This window comes from Malaya genurostris, chromosome 2 (genome assembly GCF_030247185.1).
Source record: "Malaya genurostris strain Urasoe2022 chromosome 2, Malgen_1.1, whole genome shotgun sequence".
In the NCBI taxonomy this organism is placed as follows: domain Eukaryota; kingdom Metazoa; phylum Arthropoda; class Insecta; order Diptera; family Culicidae; genus Malaya; species Malaya genurostris.
In genome coordinates, this window is record NC_080571.1 from 126372114 (window position 1) to 126394272 (window position 22159).

General features: G+C 36.7%; 1 protein-coding gene across 1 annotated transcript; it reads left to right on the top strand.

Annotated features, from left to right (window-relative positions):
• The first annotated feature begins 617 nt into the window (after window positions 1-617).
• Window positions 618-20775, top strand: LOC131428557 (tryptophan 2,3-dioxygenase). Its single transcript, XM_058592604.1, has 7 exons — window positions 618-741; window positions 4421-4575; window positions 4792-4925; window positions 19575-19934; window positions 20007-20256; window positions 20323-20416; window positions 20487-20775. The coding sequence occupies exons 1-7, from the start codon at window positions 713-715 to the stop codon at window positions 20644-20646; spliced, it is 1182 nt and encodes a 393-aa protein (XP_058448587.1). The 5' UTR covers window positions 618-712; the 3' UTR covers window positions 20647-20775.
• Window positions 20776-22159: the final 1384 nt, after the last annotated feature.

Here is a 22159-nt window from a genome sequence, read left to right on the forward strand (position 1 = left end):
TGACTTTCTCTAAGTAAAAAAAAAATAATGTAAAAATAGTTGTATGCAAGTTAAACTCGAACACAAATTTGGCGTAAAGGGATCGAACACTTAAATACCGTTAACTTAACCGTGAAAATGCTAAATATAATTACATGCATTTCGGCAACTGTAATTTGATCGTATATACAACAAAAACAAATTTTGCGAACAATTTATTTTCTAGATTCGCGTATTCGATGTTATATTCAAAAGCAAAAAATATTCTACTCAAACAAATCATATCGTCATTATAATTTCCAATCACACAAACAATGTAGAAAATAATTACTCAAAATTTTATTGTTATTATTATTAACTAAAACATATATGTGCTTCATAACAACTTGAAATGTCTTGCATAGGATCATACTAATAGAACAAACTAATCACATGAAAACGTTATTCGAAGTTACATAATCTCATTTCAACAACAGCGCAACGTTCCTCTGTGTCGCATTTGAATGGAGACGTGCCTCCTCATGAGTAGCAAAACGAACCCTTGCATGCGGAGAGCTTCACTTGTCTGGGTTTTCCTTATCATGCTATAGCATTTTTACTATAGTCGAAGGATTATGTTACCTCTTAACTTTAGTTGATATTCGGTTGTCGTCATTGACGGTTCGTTCGGCGACTAGTCTGAGTTATTTCGAATCAATTATATTGAAAATAACACTTAACTTGAAAATTCATCATGAGTTGCCCGATGGGAAACTATAATGGGTGAGATATGTATTTCGGTGGTGATTTTTTTAATTCGGGAAGCGTTCGACGACGTGGAGTGTTTAATACAATGTTAAAAAGAAATGTTTTAAGGAACATCATTTAAGAATCCGTTCTGATAATTACTTAGAATTTAATTTGTTTATATTTGCGGTAATTGAAGGTTGTATACAGGAAAAGGAATTGTTAGAAAAGATTGTAGAATATCGTAAGCTTATGAACAGATTTGGATAACTAAAATCACTTTTGAGTGTTTAAAAAAATCGTTACCAACAATAGACTATATGTTAAAATTGGATAATCTAACGGCTGACCCTAAGGAAAATTGTGAAGTTTATAAAATATAAAAAAAAACACCTTATGTTAATATGTCAAACGGAAGCTAAATTCCGTTTGATTTTATATTAGATGTGTGTGGTTACGTGAAGATAGTTTATCAGAGAATGGTTTTGGCAATATAACAAAGAGTACATTATTATTTCTTTTATTGTATAACTTTTTTTGTGGAAATATTGATACTGACACAGGTTGATGCATTCATCTTAGTTCTTTACCTTGGTTATGAAAAAAATTCTAAAACCACTGGCGTTCTTTCGATAGTTCAAAGTACTGCAAAATTTTGATTGTTCTGAGTACTGTAAAATTCGCCGAATGGCTCATTTATTATTTATACATTTATAATCCATCCATGTTCTACTTTTCTTATATAGAATGGCAGTGCCAAAACTCAGAAACCAAAGTATTATACAATATTCAACTTAGTTCGTCGTGATCAGAAAATGTTTGTGCATGTGTTTGTAAACCAAAAACGAGCACTTATTTTGAACCATTTTCTGCAAGCATAGGAGCCGATTAAAGGACTAGTGATCCCATAGTTTAGTGTTGAATTTTGTTCGAATCCGTCTTCTTGCTCTGAAATTACAATATGATTTATGCTAAAAATTTCAAAAAATATGTACTCACGAATCTTAGTGATTGCTAAATCGAATTTCACAAAATTAGATTCCAAAGAAATGACCCCATAGACTACTAATGAATTTATTCCTAAATTACAGGATGATATGTATAAAAAATGAAAATAATGTGCTCCGATTTGCTCCGGCATAGCAGAATCGATTATCACTAACATGAATTGTAATGATGGTTTGATGGACACACAGATGATATTGTCTTTTGTTAAAATCCGAGACATTCACACGTAACGTCACCGTCACGGAACGTCCGATGACGATGACGGAAGGAGACGCACCGTCTGAACTGTACATTAAACGGATTATTGGAAAAGGCTTAATTGATTTTCACAAAGTTTGTTTCAAATGAATGGTCGTATAATCAACATCTAATTCTGGAATTACATCAAATTTTAAAAACTGGTTTGAAAAATATTCTAATATATAGTTTATTACTGAACATACTAATTTTAGATATACTAGCTCCGGAAGTAGTGGTCAACAGACTCCGGAATGATATTCAAAACAATTTGTCAGAGATAGCAGAACAATTTTTTATTAACTTTGACTCAATAGAAAAGGTCTTATCATGCCATAGACTGCTATCGCATTGAATATTATCCAGATCTATCTTTTGGTGTCAGAATTATTAGGTTTGAAAACGATGATTATTGAAATAGTGAAAATGAAAAGTCAGTTTCTCTAAAACGCTGGGCCCGAATTTGCACATTTTCACATCTTGTAGATGCGCAGACAACAAGTATCAGGTGCAGCCTAATGAAACAAAGCACACTGAAGTCTTTTTTTATGCGAATTTACTTACCGCATAAAAAATCGCATAAAAAAAAAACCGCATAACTCTGAAAATTCGCATAAAAAACCGCATAACTCTGAAACTTCGCATAAAAAAAAACCGCATAACTCTGAAACTTCGCATAAAAAAGACCGCGGAAGGGAAACCGCATAACTCTGAAAATTCGCATAAAAAAGTCGCGTAAAAAAACCACATAAAAAAAGACCTCAGTGTATCTTACATACAAAGGATGAGAGCATTTGTGTATGTAGCAACGCGGTTCGCAGAATTAAGAAAATTTTTAGATCACTGACGCTATCAAAATAATTTTTTTTTCAATATTTTTGTGACACGAGGCTTTTCCATAACCGACAAGTTGTAACATGTTCAAACATGTGCATATTTGTACGTGCAGTACTCGTGCTGCTATTTCAGGTGTAGCTTAGATTCAGCCATTTGAGATGTTTTGCGTACAGTGAACAGTCTCCGCGATAATCGTTAATGCCGTTAACTGTAAAGTTCGCGCTGTGACAAGATTTGTGTGTGCAAGGAAAGGCTGAATGAACGAATACGAATAATCAACCGATTCAACGCACAGGCGATGCTCTTTTATGCACAGGGCTAAAAAGACTGGTGCAATGCTGCAAAAAATGCTAAATTGTGTGGAAAAGTGAAGTAGATTTATGTGAAACAAAATGTAATAATGAAACATACCACGCAGTCTGTACTACCTGTTTATACCTACCTGTTAGTAAATGCGAGTTCAAAAGTAAAAAGAATATTAATTTCAATATAAGCAATAAATTGAAAAAGTTTTTGCGCTATCAATTAGTGCATAGTGTATTCCACGAACCACCATCACCATTGAGAATGACCTGCTACCTTCAAGGCATGATTTCGGAAATCTCAATATTTTTTTGATTTCGGATATCTCAATATTTTTAATTCCCAGAAAGTCGATGAAAAAAAAAATTTTCGAGATTATTCTAAATCTCGTTCTTTCATGTAATTCTAAGGCATTTGGCATCAAAAAAAAAGTTTCGATTTCGGAATTTTCATGCACGGTGAATTTTCAAGATCGAAAATTTTCAAACCATAACCGCAGGGCAGCACTCCTTACCCGTACCCGATTAAGCTCAACTTTTGTATGGGGACTTTTTTCGAGGTGATTAAATATATAATATATATAATAGATTTAATAGAGCGCTAAAAATGTTTTGTCGGTTACGTCACTCATACCTTAATATCTCCGGAGCCAGCAGTGACAGCCATTTGATCTTTGAACTTGATCAATGGCCCAACAGTAGCCTAAGCTTGTTAAAATCGATTGAGCCGTCTCCGAAAAAAATGCGCAGTAAAAAAATCGTACCAAGGAACACACACATACACACACAGACATTTTGCGTGTACGCAAATATACACACATACACACAGATATTTTCCGATCTCGTCGAGCTGAGTCAAATAGGTTCCTATAAATAAAGGCAAAACTGAAAATTTCCCATGACGCAAATCCAAGCATGACGTGTTTTCTTAGGCGGTTTAAACTTGAATTTCGCATCTGTTTTTTTTGTCAAATTCAGATAAATCAGCTGTAAAGTTAATCACACGATTTAGTTTTGGATGCTTTAAGTTGTATATTTAAGTGAGTTGTGACGCTTCTTTAATTTTTATCTATTGAGATATAAATATACATAAATTTGTCTAAGTGTGTGGCTTACTTACAATGCAAGATACTACCGAATCGGAATTTTTCTAACATGTACAAAATCAAAATCGAAAACATTGACCACTATACTGTCAATAAGTGCTATTTCTGTATATCATTATTAACAAATTAAAACACTAATTATAACTAATGATTATAATTAGAAAGCTTTATTGTATATTGCATAAAATTTAATAATTTCAATCGATATTGCATAAAATTTAACAGCGACGCCCAAAGCGGTGAACGTTTAGGTTCTGAAGCCGGAATGCTGTATGGAGAGTACCTAATGCTGGACAAAGTTCTTAGTGCTCAAAGAATGTTGTCGGTGGAGAGTAATAAGCCAGTTCACGACGAACACCTCTTCATAGTGACCCATCAAGGTAAGCTACTTAATGCTGAATAATAGGTGCTCGTTGCCTAGTGCGGCGACTTGAAAAGCTTTCCCACCGGGTGTCCTGTATGAAAAGAAAACAGAAGACATAAAATTTCTCACGTGTATAGTTACCCCTGTGGTCAACCAACTGAAATCGCTGTGTTACACGTTATCTACTCCTTTCCGGCATGTACATCATCGGTTTGTTTTCTTTTAATTACAGCTTATGAACTGTGGTTCAAACAAATAATATTTGAGCTTGATTCTATACGGCATCTGTTTAGTACGGAACACATGGAGGAAACAAGAACTTTGGAAATCTTGAAGCGTCTCAATCGAATTGTCTTGATATTAAAGGTAGGTTTCATAGAGTGTGCAGTGTTGGCATTATCATTCTCAAAATATCAAAAATCAGTTATTATCGCCGATAATAATTGTTGGTGATTATCACTTACAAAATCATCGCCGAACATCATGAAGAAAATCATTTGATATTCTGAGAATGATATTAGAAAACGATTATCACTTAATATCGGTGTGCGAAATTTTCAAAACATCAAATATCACCGCTGAGTATGGGGGAAATCATCACCCGTTCAATCTCACTTTAGCGATGTTTCGTAAACTCACACATGATTATCATTCAAAAGCATTATCACGATTATCACCCATGCGCGATTTTCACTACCACATGGTGATATTCCGTGAGGTGAGTGTGGTATTGAAAATCAATTTCAACCAAATCTTAACATGCAGTATGATTATTTTTGGAACGGGTGGTGTCGAAAATCATTGTCTGAAGTTATTTGAAATTGATGATAGTGAATTTCGGTTCGTAAAATTTTATCAAAACCCATGCAATATGGGTATTTTTGGAACGGGTATGATGAGTAGGTGTTGAATATTGATGTCTGGAGTCATTTTGAAATCCAACATGGCGGCTCTCGGTTCATGAAAATTCAACTAAACCCATGCAATATGGGTATTTTTGGAACGGGTATGATGAGTAGATGTTGAATATTGATGTCTGGAGTCATTTTGAAATCCAAGATGGCGGCTTTCGGTTCATGAAAATTCATCTAAACCCATGCAATATGGGTATTTTTGGAACGGGTATGATGAGTAGATGTTGAATATTGATGTCTGGAGTCATTTTGAAATCCAAGATGGCGGCTTTCGGTTCATGAAAATTCATCTAAACCCATGCAATATGGGTATTTTTGGAACGGGTATGATGAGTAGGTGTTGAATATTGATGTCTGGAGTCATTTTGAAATCCAACATGGCGGCTCTCGGTTCATGAAAATTCAACTAAACCCATGCAATATGGGTATTTTTGGAACGGGTATGATGAGTAGGTGTTGAATATTGATGTCTGGAGTCATTTTGAAATCCAACATGGCGGCTCTCGGTTCATGAAAATTCAACTAAACCCATGCAATATGGGTGTTTTTAGAACGGGTATGATGAGTAGGTGTTGAATATTGATGTCTGGAGTCATTTTGAAATCCAACATGGCGGCTCTCGGTTCATGAAAATTCAACTAAACCCATGCAATATGGGTATTTTTGGAACGGGTATGATGAGTAGATGTTGAATATTGATGTCTGGAGTCATTTTGAAATCCAAGATGGCGGCTTTCGGTTCATGAAAATTCATCTAAACCCATGCAATATGGGTATTTTTGGAACGGGTATGATGAGTAGATGTTGAATATTGATGTCTGGAGTCATTTTGAAATCCAACATGGCGGCTCTCGGTTCATGAAAATTCAACTAAACCCATGCAATATGGGTATTTTTGGAACGGGTATGATGAGTAGATGTTGAATATTGATGTCTGGAGTCATTTTGAAATCCAAGATGGCGGCTTTCGGTTCATGAAAATTCATCTAAACCCATGCAATATGGGTATTTTTGGAACGGGTATGATGAGTAGATGTTGAATATTGATGTCTGGAGTCATTTTGAAATCCAAGATGGCGGCTCTTGGTTCATGAAAATTCATCTGAAACCATGCAATATGGGTATTTTTGGAACGGGTATGATGAGTAGATGTTGAATATTGATGTCTGGAGTCATTTTGAAATCCAAGATGGCGGCTTTCGGTTCATGAAAATTCATCTAAACCCATGCAATATGGGTATTTTTGGAACGGGTATGATGAGTAGATGTTGAATATTGATGTCTGGAGTCATTTTGAAATCCAACATGGCGGCTCTCGGTTCATGAAAATTCAACTAAACCCATGCAATATGGGTATTTTTGGAACGGGTATGATGAGTAGGTGTTGAATATTGATGTCTGGAGTCATTTTGAAATCCAACATGGTGGCTCTCGGTCCATGAAAATTCAACTAAACCCATGCAATATGGGTATTTTTGGAACGGATATGATGAGTAGATGTTGAATATTGATGTCTGGAGTCATTTTGAAATCCAACATGGCGGCTCTCGGTTCATGAAAATTCAACTAAACCCATGCAATATGGGTATTTTTGGAACGGGTATGATGAGTAGATGTTGAATATTGATGTCTGGAGTCATTTTGAAATCCAAGATGGCGGCTTTCGGTTCATGAAAATTCATCTAAACCCATGCAATATGGGTATTTTTGGAACGGGTATGATGAGTAGATGTTGAATATTGATGTCTGGAGTCATTTTGAAATCCAAGATGGCGGCTTTCGGTTCATGAAAATTCATCTAAACCCATGCAATATGGGTATTTTTGGAACGGGTATGATGAGTAGATGTTGAATATTGATGTCTGGAGTCATTTTGAAATCCAAGATGGCGGCTTTCGGTTCATGAAAATTCATCTAAACCCATGCAATATGGGTATTTTTGGAACGGGTATGATGAGTAGATGTTGAATATTGATGTCTGGAGTCATTTTGAAATCCAACATGGCGGCTCTCGGTTCATGAAAATTCAACTAAACCCATGCAATATGGGTATTTTTGGAACGGGTATGATGAGTAGGTGTTGAATATTGATGTCTGGAGTCATTTTGAAATCCAACATGGTGGCTCTCGGTCCATGAAAATTCAACTAAACCCATGCAATATGGGTATTTTTGGAACGGATATGATGAGTAGATGTTGAATATTGGTATCTGAAGTCATTTTGAAATAGAAGATGGCGGCTCTTGGTTCATGAAAATTCATCTGAAACCATGCAATATGGGTATTTTTGGAACGGGTATGATGAGTAGATGTTGAATATTGATGTCTGGAGTCATTTTGAAATCCAAGATGGCGGCTTTCGGTTCATGAAAATTCATCTAAACCCATGCAATATGGGTATTTTTGGAACGGGTATGATGAGTAGATGTTGAATATTGATGTCTGGAGTCATTTTGAAATCCAACATGGCGGCTCTCGGTTCATGAAAATTCAACTAAACCCATGCAATATGGGTATTTTTGGAACGGGTATGATGAGTAGATGTTGAATATTGATGTCTGGAGTCATTTTGAAATCCAAGATGGCGGCTCTTGGTTCATGAAAATTCATCTGAAACCATGCAATATGGGTATTTTTGGAACGGGTATGATGAGTAGATGTTGAATATTGATGTCTGGAGTCATTTTGAAATCCAAGATGGCGGCTTTCGGTTCATGAAAATTCATCTAAACCCATGCAATATGGGTATTTTTGGAACGGGTATGATGAGTAGATGTTGAATATTGATGTCTGGAGTCATTTTGAAATCCAACATGGCGGCTCTCGGTTCATGAAAATTCAACTAAACCCATGCAATATGGGTATTTTTGGAACGGGTATGATGAGTAGGTGTTGAATATTGATGTCTGGAGTCATTTTGAAATCCAACATGGTGGCTCTCGGTCCATGAAAATTCAACTAAACCCATGCAATATGGGTATTTTTGGAACGGATATGATGAGTAGATGTTGAATATTGGTATCTGAAGTCATTTTGAAATAGAAGATGGCGGCTCTTGGTTCATGAAAATTCATCTGAAACCATGCAATATGGGTATTTTTGGAACGGGTATGATGAGTAGATGTTGAATATTGATGTCTGGAGTCATTTTGAAATCCAAGATGGCGGCTTTCGGTTCATGAAAATTCATCTAAACCCATGCAATATGGGTATTTTTGGAACGGGTATGATGAGTAGATGTTGAATATTGATGTCTGGAGTCATTTTGAAATCCAACATGGCGGCTCTCGGTTCATGAAAATTCAACTAAACCCATGCAATATGGGTATTTTTGGAACGGGTATGATGAGTAGATGTTGAATATTGATGTCTGGAGTCATTTTGAAATCCAAGATGGCGGCTCTTGGTTCATGAAAATTCATCTGAAACCATGCAATATGGGTATTTTTGGAACGGGTATGATGAGTAGATGTTGAATATTGATGTCTGGAGTCATTTTGAAATCCAAGATGGCGGCTTTCGGTTCATGAAAATTCATCTAAACCCATGCAATATGGGTATTTTTGGAACGGGTATGATGAGTAGATGTTGAATATTGATGTCTGGAGTCATTTTGAAATCCAACATGGCGGCTCTCGGTTCATGAAAATTCAACTAAACCCATGCAATATGGGTATTTTTGGAACGGGTATGATGAGTAGGTGTTGAATATTGATGTCTGGAGTCATTTTGAAATCCAACATGGCGGCTCTCGGTTCATGAAAATTCAACTAAACCCATGCAATATGGGTATTTTTGGAACGGGTATGATGAGTAGATGTTGAATATTGATGTCTGGAGTCATTTTGAAATCCAACATGGCGGCTCTCGGTTCATGAAAATTCAACTAAACCCATGCAATATGGGTATTTTTGGAACGGGTATGATGAGTAGATGTTGAATATTGATGTCTGGAGTCATTTTGAAATCCAAGATGGCGGCTTTCGGTTCATGAAAATTCATCTAAACCCATGCAATATGGGTATTTTTGGAACGGGTATGATGAGTAGATGTTGAATATTGATGTCTGGAGTCATTTTGAAATCCAAGATGGCGGCTTTCGGTTCATGAAAATTCATCTAAACCCATGCAATATGGGTATTTTTGGAACGGGTATGATGAGTAGATGTTGAATATTGATGTCTGGAGTCATTTTGAAATCCAAGATGGCGGCTTTCGGTTCATGAAAATTCATCTAAACCCATGCAATATGGGTATTTTTGGAACGGGTATGATGAGTAGATGTTGAATATTGATGTCTGGAGTCATTTTGAAATCCAACATGGCGGCTCTCGGTTCATGAAAATTCAACTAAACCCATGCAATATGGGTATTTTTGGAACGGGTATGATGAGTAGGTGTTGAATATTGATGTCTGGAGTCATTTTGAAATCCAACATGGTGGCTCTCGGTCCATGAAAATTCAACTAAACCCATGCAATATGGGTATTTTTGGAACGGATATGATGAGTAGATGTTGAATATTGGTATCTGAAGTCATTTTGAAATAGAAGATGGCGGCTCTTGGTTCATGAAAATTCATCTGAAACCATGCAATATGGGTATTTTTGGAACGGGTATGATGAGTAGATGTTGAATATTGATGTCTGGAGTCATTTTGAAATCCAAGATGGCGGCTTTCGGTTCATGAAAATTCATCTAAACCCATGCAATATGGGTATTTTTGGAACGGGTATGATGAGTAGATGTTGAATATTGATGTCTGGAGTCATTTTGAAATCCAACATGGCGGCTCTCGGTTCATGAAAATTCATCTAAACCCATGCAATATGGGTATTTTTGGAACGGGTATGATGAGTAGGTGTTGAATATTGATGTCTGGAGTCATTTTGAAATCCAACATGGCGGCTCTCGGTTCATGAAAATTCAACTAAACCCATGCAATATGGGTATTTTTGGAACGGGTATGATGAGTAGATGTTGAATATTGATGTCTGGAGTCATTTTGAAATCCAACATGGCGGCTCTCGGTTCATGAAAATTCAACTAAACCCATGCAATATGGGTATTTTTGGAACGGGTATGATGAGTAGATGTTGAATATTGATGTCTGGAGTCATTTTGAAATCCAAGATGGCGGCTCTCGGTTCATGAAAATTCAACTAAACCCATGCAATATGGGTATTTTTGGAACGGGTATGATGAGTAGATGTTGAATATTGGTATCTGAAGTCATTTTGAAATAGAAGATGGCGGCTCTTGGTTCATGAAAATTCATCTGAAACCATGCAATATGGGTATTTTTGGAACGGGTATGATGAGTAGATGTTGAATATTGGTGTCTGAAGTGATTTTGAAATCCAACATGGTGGTTCTCGGTTCATGAAAATTCAACTAAACCCATGCAATATGGGTATTTTTGGAACGGATATGATGAGTAGATGTTGAATATTGGTGTCTGAAGTCATTTTGAAATAGAAGATGGCGGCTCTTGGTTCATGAAAATTCATCTGAAACCATGCAATATGGGTATTTTTGGAACGGGTATGATGAGTAGATGTTGAATATTGGTGTCTGAAGTGATTTTGAAATCCAACATGGTGGTTCTCGGTTCATGAAAATTCAACTAAACCCATGCAATATGGGTATTTTTGGAACGGGTATGATGAGTAGGTGTCGATTATCGATGTCTGGAGTCATTTTGATATCCAAAATGTGAACTTCTAGTTTATGAAAATTTTTCGAAAAATTTGAACTTAGTTTGTGTAGAACGCTCGTCGCGTGCGATTGTATTTTTTTGTTGCTCTGCGTTGTTTCGCTGTGTTTCGGTCGGATTTTTCTGCAGGTTCCAGTGTTGCATTCAATATTTTTGTTGTTAAAAACGGAGAAATGATGAATTTGAAAGAGGAAAGAAACTACAACTGATGCCAGAAGGGTGGACAGTGCATGGAAGTTCTTTTTTGGTGTTGGTATTTTATTCTCGTGAATGCAATCTATCACCGTGTTTTACCCACCAAAACTGAAGTGAAAACCACGGAGTTTTAACTTTTTCGGGAGTTGAGTGTCATCTAGCGGCAAGTAACACTCATCAATTAACCATTTACTATATATTAAATGGCATTAAGTGTGAATTGAAAATATTAAACGTCACCGTGATTGGTAGTATCTGCTACACAACCTTGTAATTTTGTCGCTATAATCTGCATCTCTAAATTCTAATTTCATAAGCTTGTAGGTCTACTAGAAGACAACTGTGCAGGCTATTGCGCATTAACGTCGATTTTGCAGTAATGTTTCCGACATTACTTACCGTTTGTTTATAGAGGTAATTTTTTTCAAATTTCGGATAAAAACGGACAATTTTCTTTGAAAAATTAGTGCAACACTTCGAGACGGTATTGTAGATTTGAATTCATTGTGCGAAAGCAGACATTTATTTAAGAATCACTATCAAAAATTTATCATCGACAGTTCTGCAAATATTGCACTTGAACCAATACTACTGTTCTAAAGCTTGGGAAAAGTAAGGAACTCGTTTGTTGAGCATTCTGGTAGTCGAATTGTTGACATCAAATTGGTTGCTGTCAACCAAATGATTGGCGATTGAAAACTAACACAATCCAATTATACATATTTTCGAAGATTTGCTATGTTTAATCTATCACTTCAAACAATTTTCTTACTTTCGTAGTATATTTTTATTGCTGATCTTGGATTTCAAAATGACTCCAGACATCAATATTCAACATCTACTCATCATACCCGTTCCAAAAATACCCATATTGCATGGGTTTAGATGAATTTTCATGAACCGAAAGCCGCCATCTTGGATTTCAAAATGACTCCAGACATCAATATTCAACATCTACTCATCATACCCGTTCCAAAAATACCCATATTGCATGGGTTTAGTTGAATTTTCATGAACCGAGAGCCACCATGTTGGATTTCAAAATGACTCCAGACACCCATATTCAACATCTACTCATCATACCCGTTCCAAAAATACCCATATTGCATGGGTTTAGATGAATTTTCATGAACCGAAAGCCGCCATCTTGGATTTCAAAATGACTCCAGACATCAATATTCAACATCTACTCATCATACCCATTCCAAAAATACCCATATTGCATGGGTTTAGATGAATTTTCATGAACCGAAAGCCGCCATCTTGGATTTCAAAATGACTCCAGACATCAATATTCAACATCTACTCATCATACCCGTTCCAAAAATACCCATATTGCATGGGTTTAGTTGAATTTTCATGAACCGAGAGCCACCATGTTGGATTTCAAAATGACTCCAGACACCCATATTCAACATCTACTCATCATACCCGTTCCAAAAATACCCATATTGCATGGGTTTAGTTGAATTTTCATGAACCGAGAGCCACCATGTTGGATTTCAAAAGACTCCAGACACCCATATTCAACATCTACTCATCGTACCCGTTCCAAAAATACCCATATTGCATGGTTTCAGATGAATTTTCATGAACCGAAAGCCGCCATCTTGGATTTCAAAATCACTTCAGACACCAATATTCAACATCTACTCATCGTACCCGTTCCAAAAATACCCATATTGCATGGTTTCAGATGAATTTTCATGAACCGAAAGCCGCCATCTTGGATTTCAAAATCACTTCAGACACCAATATTCAACATCTACTCATCATACCCGTTCCAAAAATACCCATATTGCATGGGTTTAGATGAATTTTCATGAACCGAAAGCCGCCATCTTGGATTTCAAAATGACTCCAGACATCAATATTCAACATCTACTCATCATACCCGTTCCAAAAATACCCATATTGCATGGGTTTAGTTGAATTTTCATGAACCGAGAGCCACCATGTTGGATTTCAAAATGACTCCAGACACCCATATTCAACATCTACTCATCGTACCCGTTCCAAAAATACCCATATTGCATGGTTTCAGATGAATTTTCATGAACCGAAAGCCGCCATCTTGGATTTCAAAATCACTTCAGACACCAATATTCAACATCTACTCATCGTACCCGTTCCAAAAATACCCATATTGCATGGTTTCAGATGAATTTTTATGATCCGAGAGCCGCCATCTTGGATTTCAAAATTACTCCAGACATCGATATTTAACATCTACTCATCATACCCGTTCCAAAAATACCCATATTGCATGGGTTTAGATGAATTTTCATGAACCGAAAGCCGCCATCTTGGATTTCAAAATGACTCCAGACATCAATATTCAACATCTACTCATCATACCCGTTCCAAAAATACCCATATTGCATGGGTTTAGTTGAATTTTCATGAACCGAGAGCCACCATGTTGGATTTCAAAATGACTCCAGACACCCATATTCAACATCTACTCATCATACCCGTTCCAAAAATACCCATATTGCATGGGTTTAGATGAATTTTCATGAACCGAAAGCCGCCATCTTGGATTTCAAAATGACTCCAGACATCAATATTCAACATCTACTCATCATACCCGTTCCAAAAATACCCATATTGCATGGGTTTAGATGAATTTTCATGAACCGAAAGCCGCCATCTTGGATTTCAAAATGACTCCAGACATCAATATTCAACATCTACTCATCATACCCGTTCCAAAAATACCCATATTGCATGGGTTTAGTTGAATTTTCATGAACCGAGAGCCACCATGTTGGATTTCAAAATGACTCCAGACACCCATATTCAACATCTACTCATCATACCCGTTCCAAAAATACCCATATTGCATGGGTTTAGTTGAATTTTCATGAACCGAGAGCCACCATGTTGGATTTCAAAAGACTCCAGACACCCATATTCAACATCTACTCATCGTACCCGTTCCAAAAATACCCATATTGCATGGTTTCAGATGAATTTTCATGAACCGAAAGCCGCCATCTTGGATTTCAAAATCACTTCAGACACCAATATTCAACATCTACTCATCGTACCCGTTCCAAAAATACCCATATTGCATGGTTTCAGATGAATTTTCATGAACCGAAAGCCGCCATCTTGGATTTCAAAATCACTTCAGACACCAATATTCAACATCTACTCATCATACCCGTTCCAAAAATACCCATATTGCATGGGTTTAGATGAATTTTCATGAACCGAAAGCCGCCATCTTGGATTTCAAAATGACTCCAGACATCAATATTCAACATCTACTCATCATACCCGTTCCAAAAATACCCATATTGCATGGGTTTAGTTGAATTTTCATGAACCGAGAGCCACCATGTTGGATTTCAAAATGACTCCAGACACCCATATTCAACATCTACTCATCGTACCCGTTCCAAAAATACCCATATTGCATGGTTTCAGATGAATTTTCATGAACCGAAAGCCGCCATCTTGGATTTCAAAATCACTTCAGACACCAATATTCAACATCTACTCATCGTACCCGTTCCAAAAATACCCATATTGCATGGTTTCAGATGAATTTTCATGAACCGAAAGCCGCCATCTTGGATTTCAAAATCACTTCAGACACCAATATTCAACATCTACTCATCATACCCGTTCCAAAAATACCCATATTGCATGGTTTCAGATGAATTTTCATGAACCGAAAGCCGCCATCTTGGATTTCAAAATCACTTCAGACACCAATATTCAACATCTACTCATCGTACCCGTTCCAAAAATACCCATATTGCATGGTTTCAGATGAATTTTTATGATCCGAGAGCCGCCATCTTGGATTTCAAAATGACTCCAGACATCGATATTTAACATCTACTCATCATACCCGTTCCAAAAATACCCATATTGCATGGGTTTAGATGAATTTTCATGAACCGAAAGCCGCCATCTTGGATTTCAAAATGACTCCAGACATCAATATTCAACATCTACTCATCATACCCGTTCCAAAAATACCCATATTGCATGGGTTTAGTTGAATTTTCATGAACCGAGAGCCACCATGTTGGATTTCAAAATGACTCCAGACACCCATATTCAACATCTACTCATCATACCCGTTCCAAAAATACCCATATTGCATGGGTTTAGATGAATTTTCATGAACCGAAAGCCGCCATCTTGGATTTCAAAATGACTCCAGACATCAATATTCAACATCTACTCATCATACCCGTTCCAAAAATACCCATATTGCATGGGTTTAGATGAATTTTCATGAACCGAAAGCCGCCATCTTGGATTTCAAAATGACTCCAGACATCAATATTCAACATCTACTCATCATACCCGTTCCAAAAATACCCATATTGCATGGGTTTAGTTGAATTTTCATGAACCGAGAGCCACCATGTTGGATTTCAAAATGACTCCAGACACCCATATTCAACATCTACTCATCATACCCGTTCCAAAAATACCCATATTGCATGGGTTTAGTTGAATTTTCATGAACCGAGAGCCACCATGTTGGATTTCAAAAGACTCCAGACACCCATATTCAACATCTACTCATCGTACCCGTTCCAAAAATACCCATATTGCATGGTTTCAGATGAATTTTCATGAACCGAAAGCCGCCATCTTGGATTTCAAAATCACTTCAGACACCAATATTCAACATCTACTCATCGTACCCGTTCCAAAAATACCCATATTGTATGGTTTCAGATGAATTTTCATGAACCGAAAGCCGCCATCTTGGATTTCAAAATCACTTCAGACACCAATATTCAACATCTACTCATCGTACCCGTTCCAAAAATACCCATATTGCATGGTTTCAGATGAATTTTCATGAACCGAAAGCCGCCATCTTGGATTTCAAAATCACTTCAGACACCAATATTCAACATCTACTCATCGTACCCGTTCCAAAAATACCCATATTGCATGGTTTCAGATGAATTTTCATGAACCGAAAGCCGCCATCTTGGATTTCAAAATCACTTCAGACACCAATATTCAACATCTACTCATCGTACCCGTTCCAAAAATACCCATATTGCATGGTTTCAGATGAATTTTCATGAACCGAAAGCCGCCATCTTGGATTTCAAAATCACTTCAGACACCAATATTCAACATCTACTCATCGTACCCGTTCCAAAAATACCCATATTGCATGGTTTCAGATGAATTTTCATGATCCGAGAGCCGCCATCTTGGATTTCAAAATGACTCCAGACATCGATATTTAACATCTACTCATCATACCCGTTTCAAAAATATCCATATTGCCATGGGTTTAGATGAATTTTTACGAACCGAATTTCACTATCAACAATTTCAAATTACTTCAGACATCGAGATTCGACACCACCCATTCCAAAAATAATCATACTGCATGATAAGATTTGGTTGAAATTGATTTTCAAAACTTCACTCACCTCATTGAATATCACCATGTGATAGTGAAAATCTTTGCATGGCTGATAATTGTGAGAATGATTTTCAATGATGATAATTTATAATCATGTGTGAGTTTACGAAACATCACTATGGTGATATTGGACGGGGTGTGATATTTTCCATACTCACTTCGAGTGATCACAATTATCATTGATATTGTAGATAGTGATAATCGCTGTCGAAAATCGCGCATGATTTTCTGCAGCGGTGAGATTTGATTATTTGATATTTTCGCAACACTGAGAGTGTGGTTACATTTCGGAGCAATGAAGCCTGATGCAGATGCCAGGTTTCATGTTACAGGTAAAATAAGGTGTTGCAAACATTGTAACCATTGATTGTGAAAAAAAAGAGTGAAAATGAAGACTAGATGCGACGATGAATGAGTATTTAAAAGATGTTACGTCTCCTTGGGGGTGTAGAACTCATCTATTAAGTTTCGTACAACTATAATATCTAAATATTTATATATCAAAACAGTTTCCCTACCGCTGGTGTACTGCTTCGAGTTAGTAATTTAAATGGACGATTTCTAAGAATTGTGGGTATGACCATAGCGGTAGTATTTGCATAGAGGAATTAAATACTACCATATCTACGCGGTACTGCTAAACATGATTAAACCTCGCTTCAAATCAAGAGCACACAACTTATACGGTTTCTTTTTTCAACCGTGTTTGAACATGAAAGCCTACCCGACAGGGAATCATTTTGCAACTACCCGCCACAAAGCGTCCTCGCTTGTGGTAGCGACACGTGGTATGTCTATAAATCGTTTATATGGCAACATATTTGTTTACTTGGAATGCTCACTTCGATCGCTTTATTCATTAGACTGACGAGTTACATTGATTAAAAAAACCACAGTGAACTGATGTGAAATGAGCGCATTCTTGAAGTTTCGAAACTTTCAATATCTGCTTATAAACGTCATAATGTATTCACAAGTTTAATGAATTTTCAGGCCCTATTCAGTGCATAATAATCTGATGTTTTATTGCCATTTTTAGTGAATTCCTTAAATTTTATTTGCGCACCCAATAGAAAGAATTATTCATATTACTGAAGAATATTATTGCTATTGTATTATAAATAGGAAAAGTAGCTCATCATCATGACCCGGGTTTTGTTGCCTATTTGGGAGTAATGTTTTTTTTTGAGCGGTATGTGAAATTGCTTTTAAAAGAAAACAAATTTCATGTGAATCCACTATATTGAAACCTCTTCACTATTTCACCACTAACGTAACGAGATAGTAACATACACAGTATTTTGGTGTGCAATTTGCAACCTTCATCAGAGAATCAGTTCGAAGTCTGAACGATTGCTTTATCGGAAACTACGAAGTGGCCGTACAAAGTTGAACATTTGTGAACTTTCTGATCAATTATGTTCTTTTCCGAGTTGCGTTTTTCACATTCAGAGTAGTTGGTAAAAAAAATACCAGATAAGGAACGGTTACGTGTTCGAGCTCCGTCTGTCTGGTGTTTTGGTCAGAGAGTCGAGTGTCATACACCATTCGGCTCATTTTGCTGAGATCGCAAAATGTTTGTGTGTGTAACACAAATGCGCTAATTTTCTCTTAGATAGCTGGAAATCGACAATCTTAAATTCAAATGACAGGTGTTCTCTTAGAAAATGTTTGATGTTTATCCAGATCCGACTTCCGGCTCCGAAATTAAATAGTTTTGCTTGTTTGCTACAAATAAAAACCGGTTCTGCCAATTAAATGGTTTTAATCATTTTTTTTGTATTGCAAATTCGGCTGTGGTTTTGCAAATTCCAAGTTCGGTTGTTTCATCCGGTTTTGCAATATTGAATGCAATGTTTAGTATCCGGTATTTCCAATCCACAATACTTATCCGGATGTTCAAATATCACTCATTCGAGTTTTGCATTTAGCTGCTCATATGTCCTAACGAATCGGCTCGTGTAAACATCGTTCAGTTCTGGAATATGATTCCATCTATTGATATTATTTACGTTACAGTACAGCTGATATTTTGTTTGATAAGGTGAAAGTTAAATTGCCCAGCTCTGATTAATTCAGACAAATCTGACTGACGCAGATCGGACCAAGTTCAGTTAGTAATCCTCATGCAGAAATGAAAGATTGGAATGATGGCTACATTTTTTTAAGATATCGATTATAATGCTACTAAAAACTACTAAATATTTTATCAGCTAGTTGTAGTATGCTTCATTTTCTCGTTTTCATATATTCTATGTTGGTGGGACTTAGGAACCCATCATAATAAATACATAGTCTGAATGTTGAAAATTTCTCGTCATTAGTCTTGCAAGCTCCTCAAAATATCAACAGATAAGGTTTTCTAAAGCTGTTATGAGTTTCACACGTTTGCTGTTACTCTCGACTTCCGAGTTCCCAGAGGTCGTTAAGATTGGTTATATTTTACTTCAACTGTACTTTAAATTGTAATTAATGCAAATTGTGACACAAGACAACAATGTTTCCATTATTCATTCCGTCACTGCTTTTCCAATTAGAGGAGGAACCGAACTATTTTAGAGGAGAATTCAAGATCCTTGACCAACCGGAGGCAATTAATATATGCATAAATAAGATGAATAACTGAGCTGAGAGATACTTTTAATAATGTTCAACAGTTTAGAATTGAGCTACTTTAATGTCTTGAAAAGTTAAATAAAAAATGGTCAAGAATTCGTAATATTGTTTCTATACAGTTTAACTTGTCAACAACTTTTTGTTTATTACAGCTTTTAGTGGATCAGGTTCCTATACTAGAAACAATGACACCATTGGATTTTATGGATTTTCGTGATTACCTTTCCCCAGCGTCAGGCTTCCAAAGTTTACAATTTCGATTACTTGAGAACAAGCTCGGAGTGAAAACGGAACATCGTGTGAAGTACAACCAGAAATATTGGGAAGTGTTCGCTAGCGATCCAAAGGCAGTCGAGCGAATTGCTAACACCGAAAGTGAACCTTCCTTGGCCGATTTAGTTCAGAAATGGCTTGAACGTACTCCAGGTTTGGAAGAGGACGGTTTTAACTTCTGGGGAAAATTCCAGGAAAGCGTAGAAAGGTTGCTGGCTGAACAGGAAGAAAGCGCTATTGTGAGTATTATTAGAAACATAATACCCGTATGAAATAATGTTTTTTTTCTTTTTATCCGGTTTTCGGTACAGAAAGAAGAATACGAGCATGTAAAAACCTACCGATTGATGGATATAGAGAAGCGTAGGGAAGTGTACAAATCAATTTTTGACGTTAGCGTGCACGACGCTCTCGTTGCACGTGGTGACCGTAGATTTACACATCGAGCCCTTCAGGGGGCTATTATGATTACCTTTTACCGCGATGAAGCCAGATTCAGTCAACCGCATCAGCTGCTGATGCTACTGATGGATATCGATTCTCTCATTACGAAATGGCGATGTAAAAACAATTCACTGACGGTATAGTGTTACATGAGTAAAACATAATCTTGCTTTTGATACACAGATAACCATGTGATTATGGTGCAAAGAATGATCGGGTCTCAGCAACTTGGAACTGGTGGATCGTCCGGCTATCAGTATCTTCGTTCTACTCTAAGGTAAGGCGTTTCTCTAGATTATTCGTAAAAAATGCATTGATGTTTAACTAATTGAATAATGACATTTTAGCGACCGCTATAAAGTGTTCTTGGATTTGTTCAACTTGTCAACTTTCTTGATTCCACGTAGCTCAATACCGCCCCTTACTGATGAAATGCAGAAGGCGTTAAATCTTGCCTGGGGATCGCCTGTACACAGAGCCAGACAAAACCTTTTGGTGACAAAGTGATTCTATTTAATTTTGAATAAAACTGGTAATGTTAGTTTTTATATAAAGTGAATTACGTCTCTATCTGAATTGTATATTTGTGTCTACTCTGTAATAAAAAGATCCTTGCACTTTTGCATTTCCTAGTTAGTTTTAATTGTTATGCTTCTTGTTGCAAAGTTTTATCAAAGCGATATAATTCCCCATGAAGCATCAATTCAATTTGTCATTACTTGGAATTGCGATTTTATCCACATACCTTTAGTCATGTGCATCAATAGTTGACTCAATACACTTGTTATTATAAGATTATATATGATTCGTTATAATATGAAGAAATAGCAATTGAAATTTGTTTCTGTGAATGGGATAGTACAATAATATGCATATGCGCATTCAAAGTCATTTACTCATCCTTTGGACAGGAATAGAATCATTCCAAGTAAAGTGAATAAATATGTAATAGGTGTAAAATGAATGAAATGTTTTAAGCAAGTACTCGATTTCCAACTGTCCAGGTTTCCGAATATACAGATTTCCCACTGTACGGAGACATTGATTGAGTGTCTAGTGAGAAACGGGTGTACTTTTTTCCAATAGCTACTGTGATTGTATGAAATGCGCAGGCAACTTTATACATACAATTTAGGAGCATTTATGCACCCATTTTTTCACCAGACGGTGTCACGGGCTGCTCAATAACAATGCCATTACTTTGGGGCAGTGATGGGATTTCATCAGAGTGATACACGCTGGTGTAAGATTCTTGTCTACACAGGAAAATGCAAGAATTACACAAATAGGAAAGCGCACTTCTTCTCAGTGTCGAATAGTCAGAATTTGAGTGTGTGCTTGTGGTTGAAGCAGTTGACGCGAGTGAAACACATTATCTTTGCACGAATCGCTCTTACGCGCTCTCTCCTAAATACACCCAAGTGACCACTGGTGCGTGCTAATGAGCGAACACTTATGTGATTTAATTTTTAAATTTATAGAAAGTAACGATGGCCTTGCTATGACAATCTTTTCCGCAGCAAGAAAAAAAGGCGGGTGGGTAATGTCAGAGACATAACTGGATGTCGTGAATACGAAAACAACTGACATGTTCCTTAACACTTCCGAATATCAATTGTATGAATTATGCACGCATTCTCCTTTTTCACATTTTTCGCAAAAACAAAGAAAGCTTCACTTGATCTCGATTACTGTGAATTTCACACAGCGAAAAGTGCACAAATCTAAGCAAACTGTTCTTGATATGTAGTAAACTGAGGATATTTCCCTACGATTTGCAAACAACAAATCCTAATAGTTCTTTAGAAAACTTTTAGAGCCATTAGAACGGCTGATATTGTGCAATGCTCTCCACCGTTGTTTTTATCCCAATGCTAATGACTGGCAGCTGTGACGAATTCGCTCTTGTCGAAAGCGAAACTAGCTGTGCAGACGACACAAAACACATCTGCTCATAGGGGCGATAAAATCCAAACTGATTCAATTTTTGTTAAGAGATTTCCTTTTATGTGATTTCGTT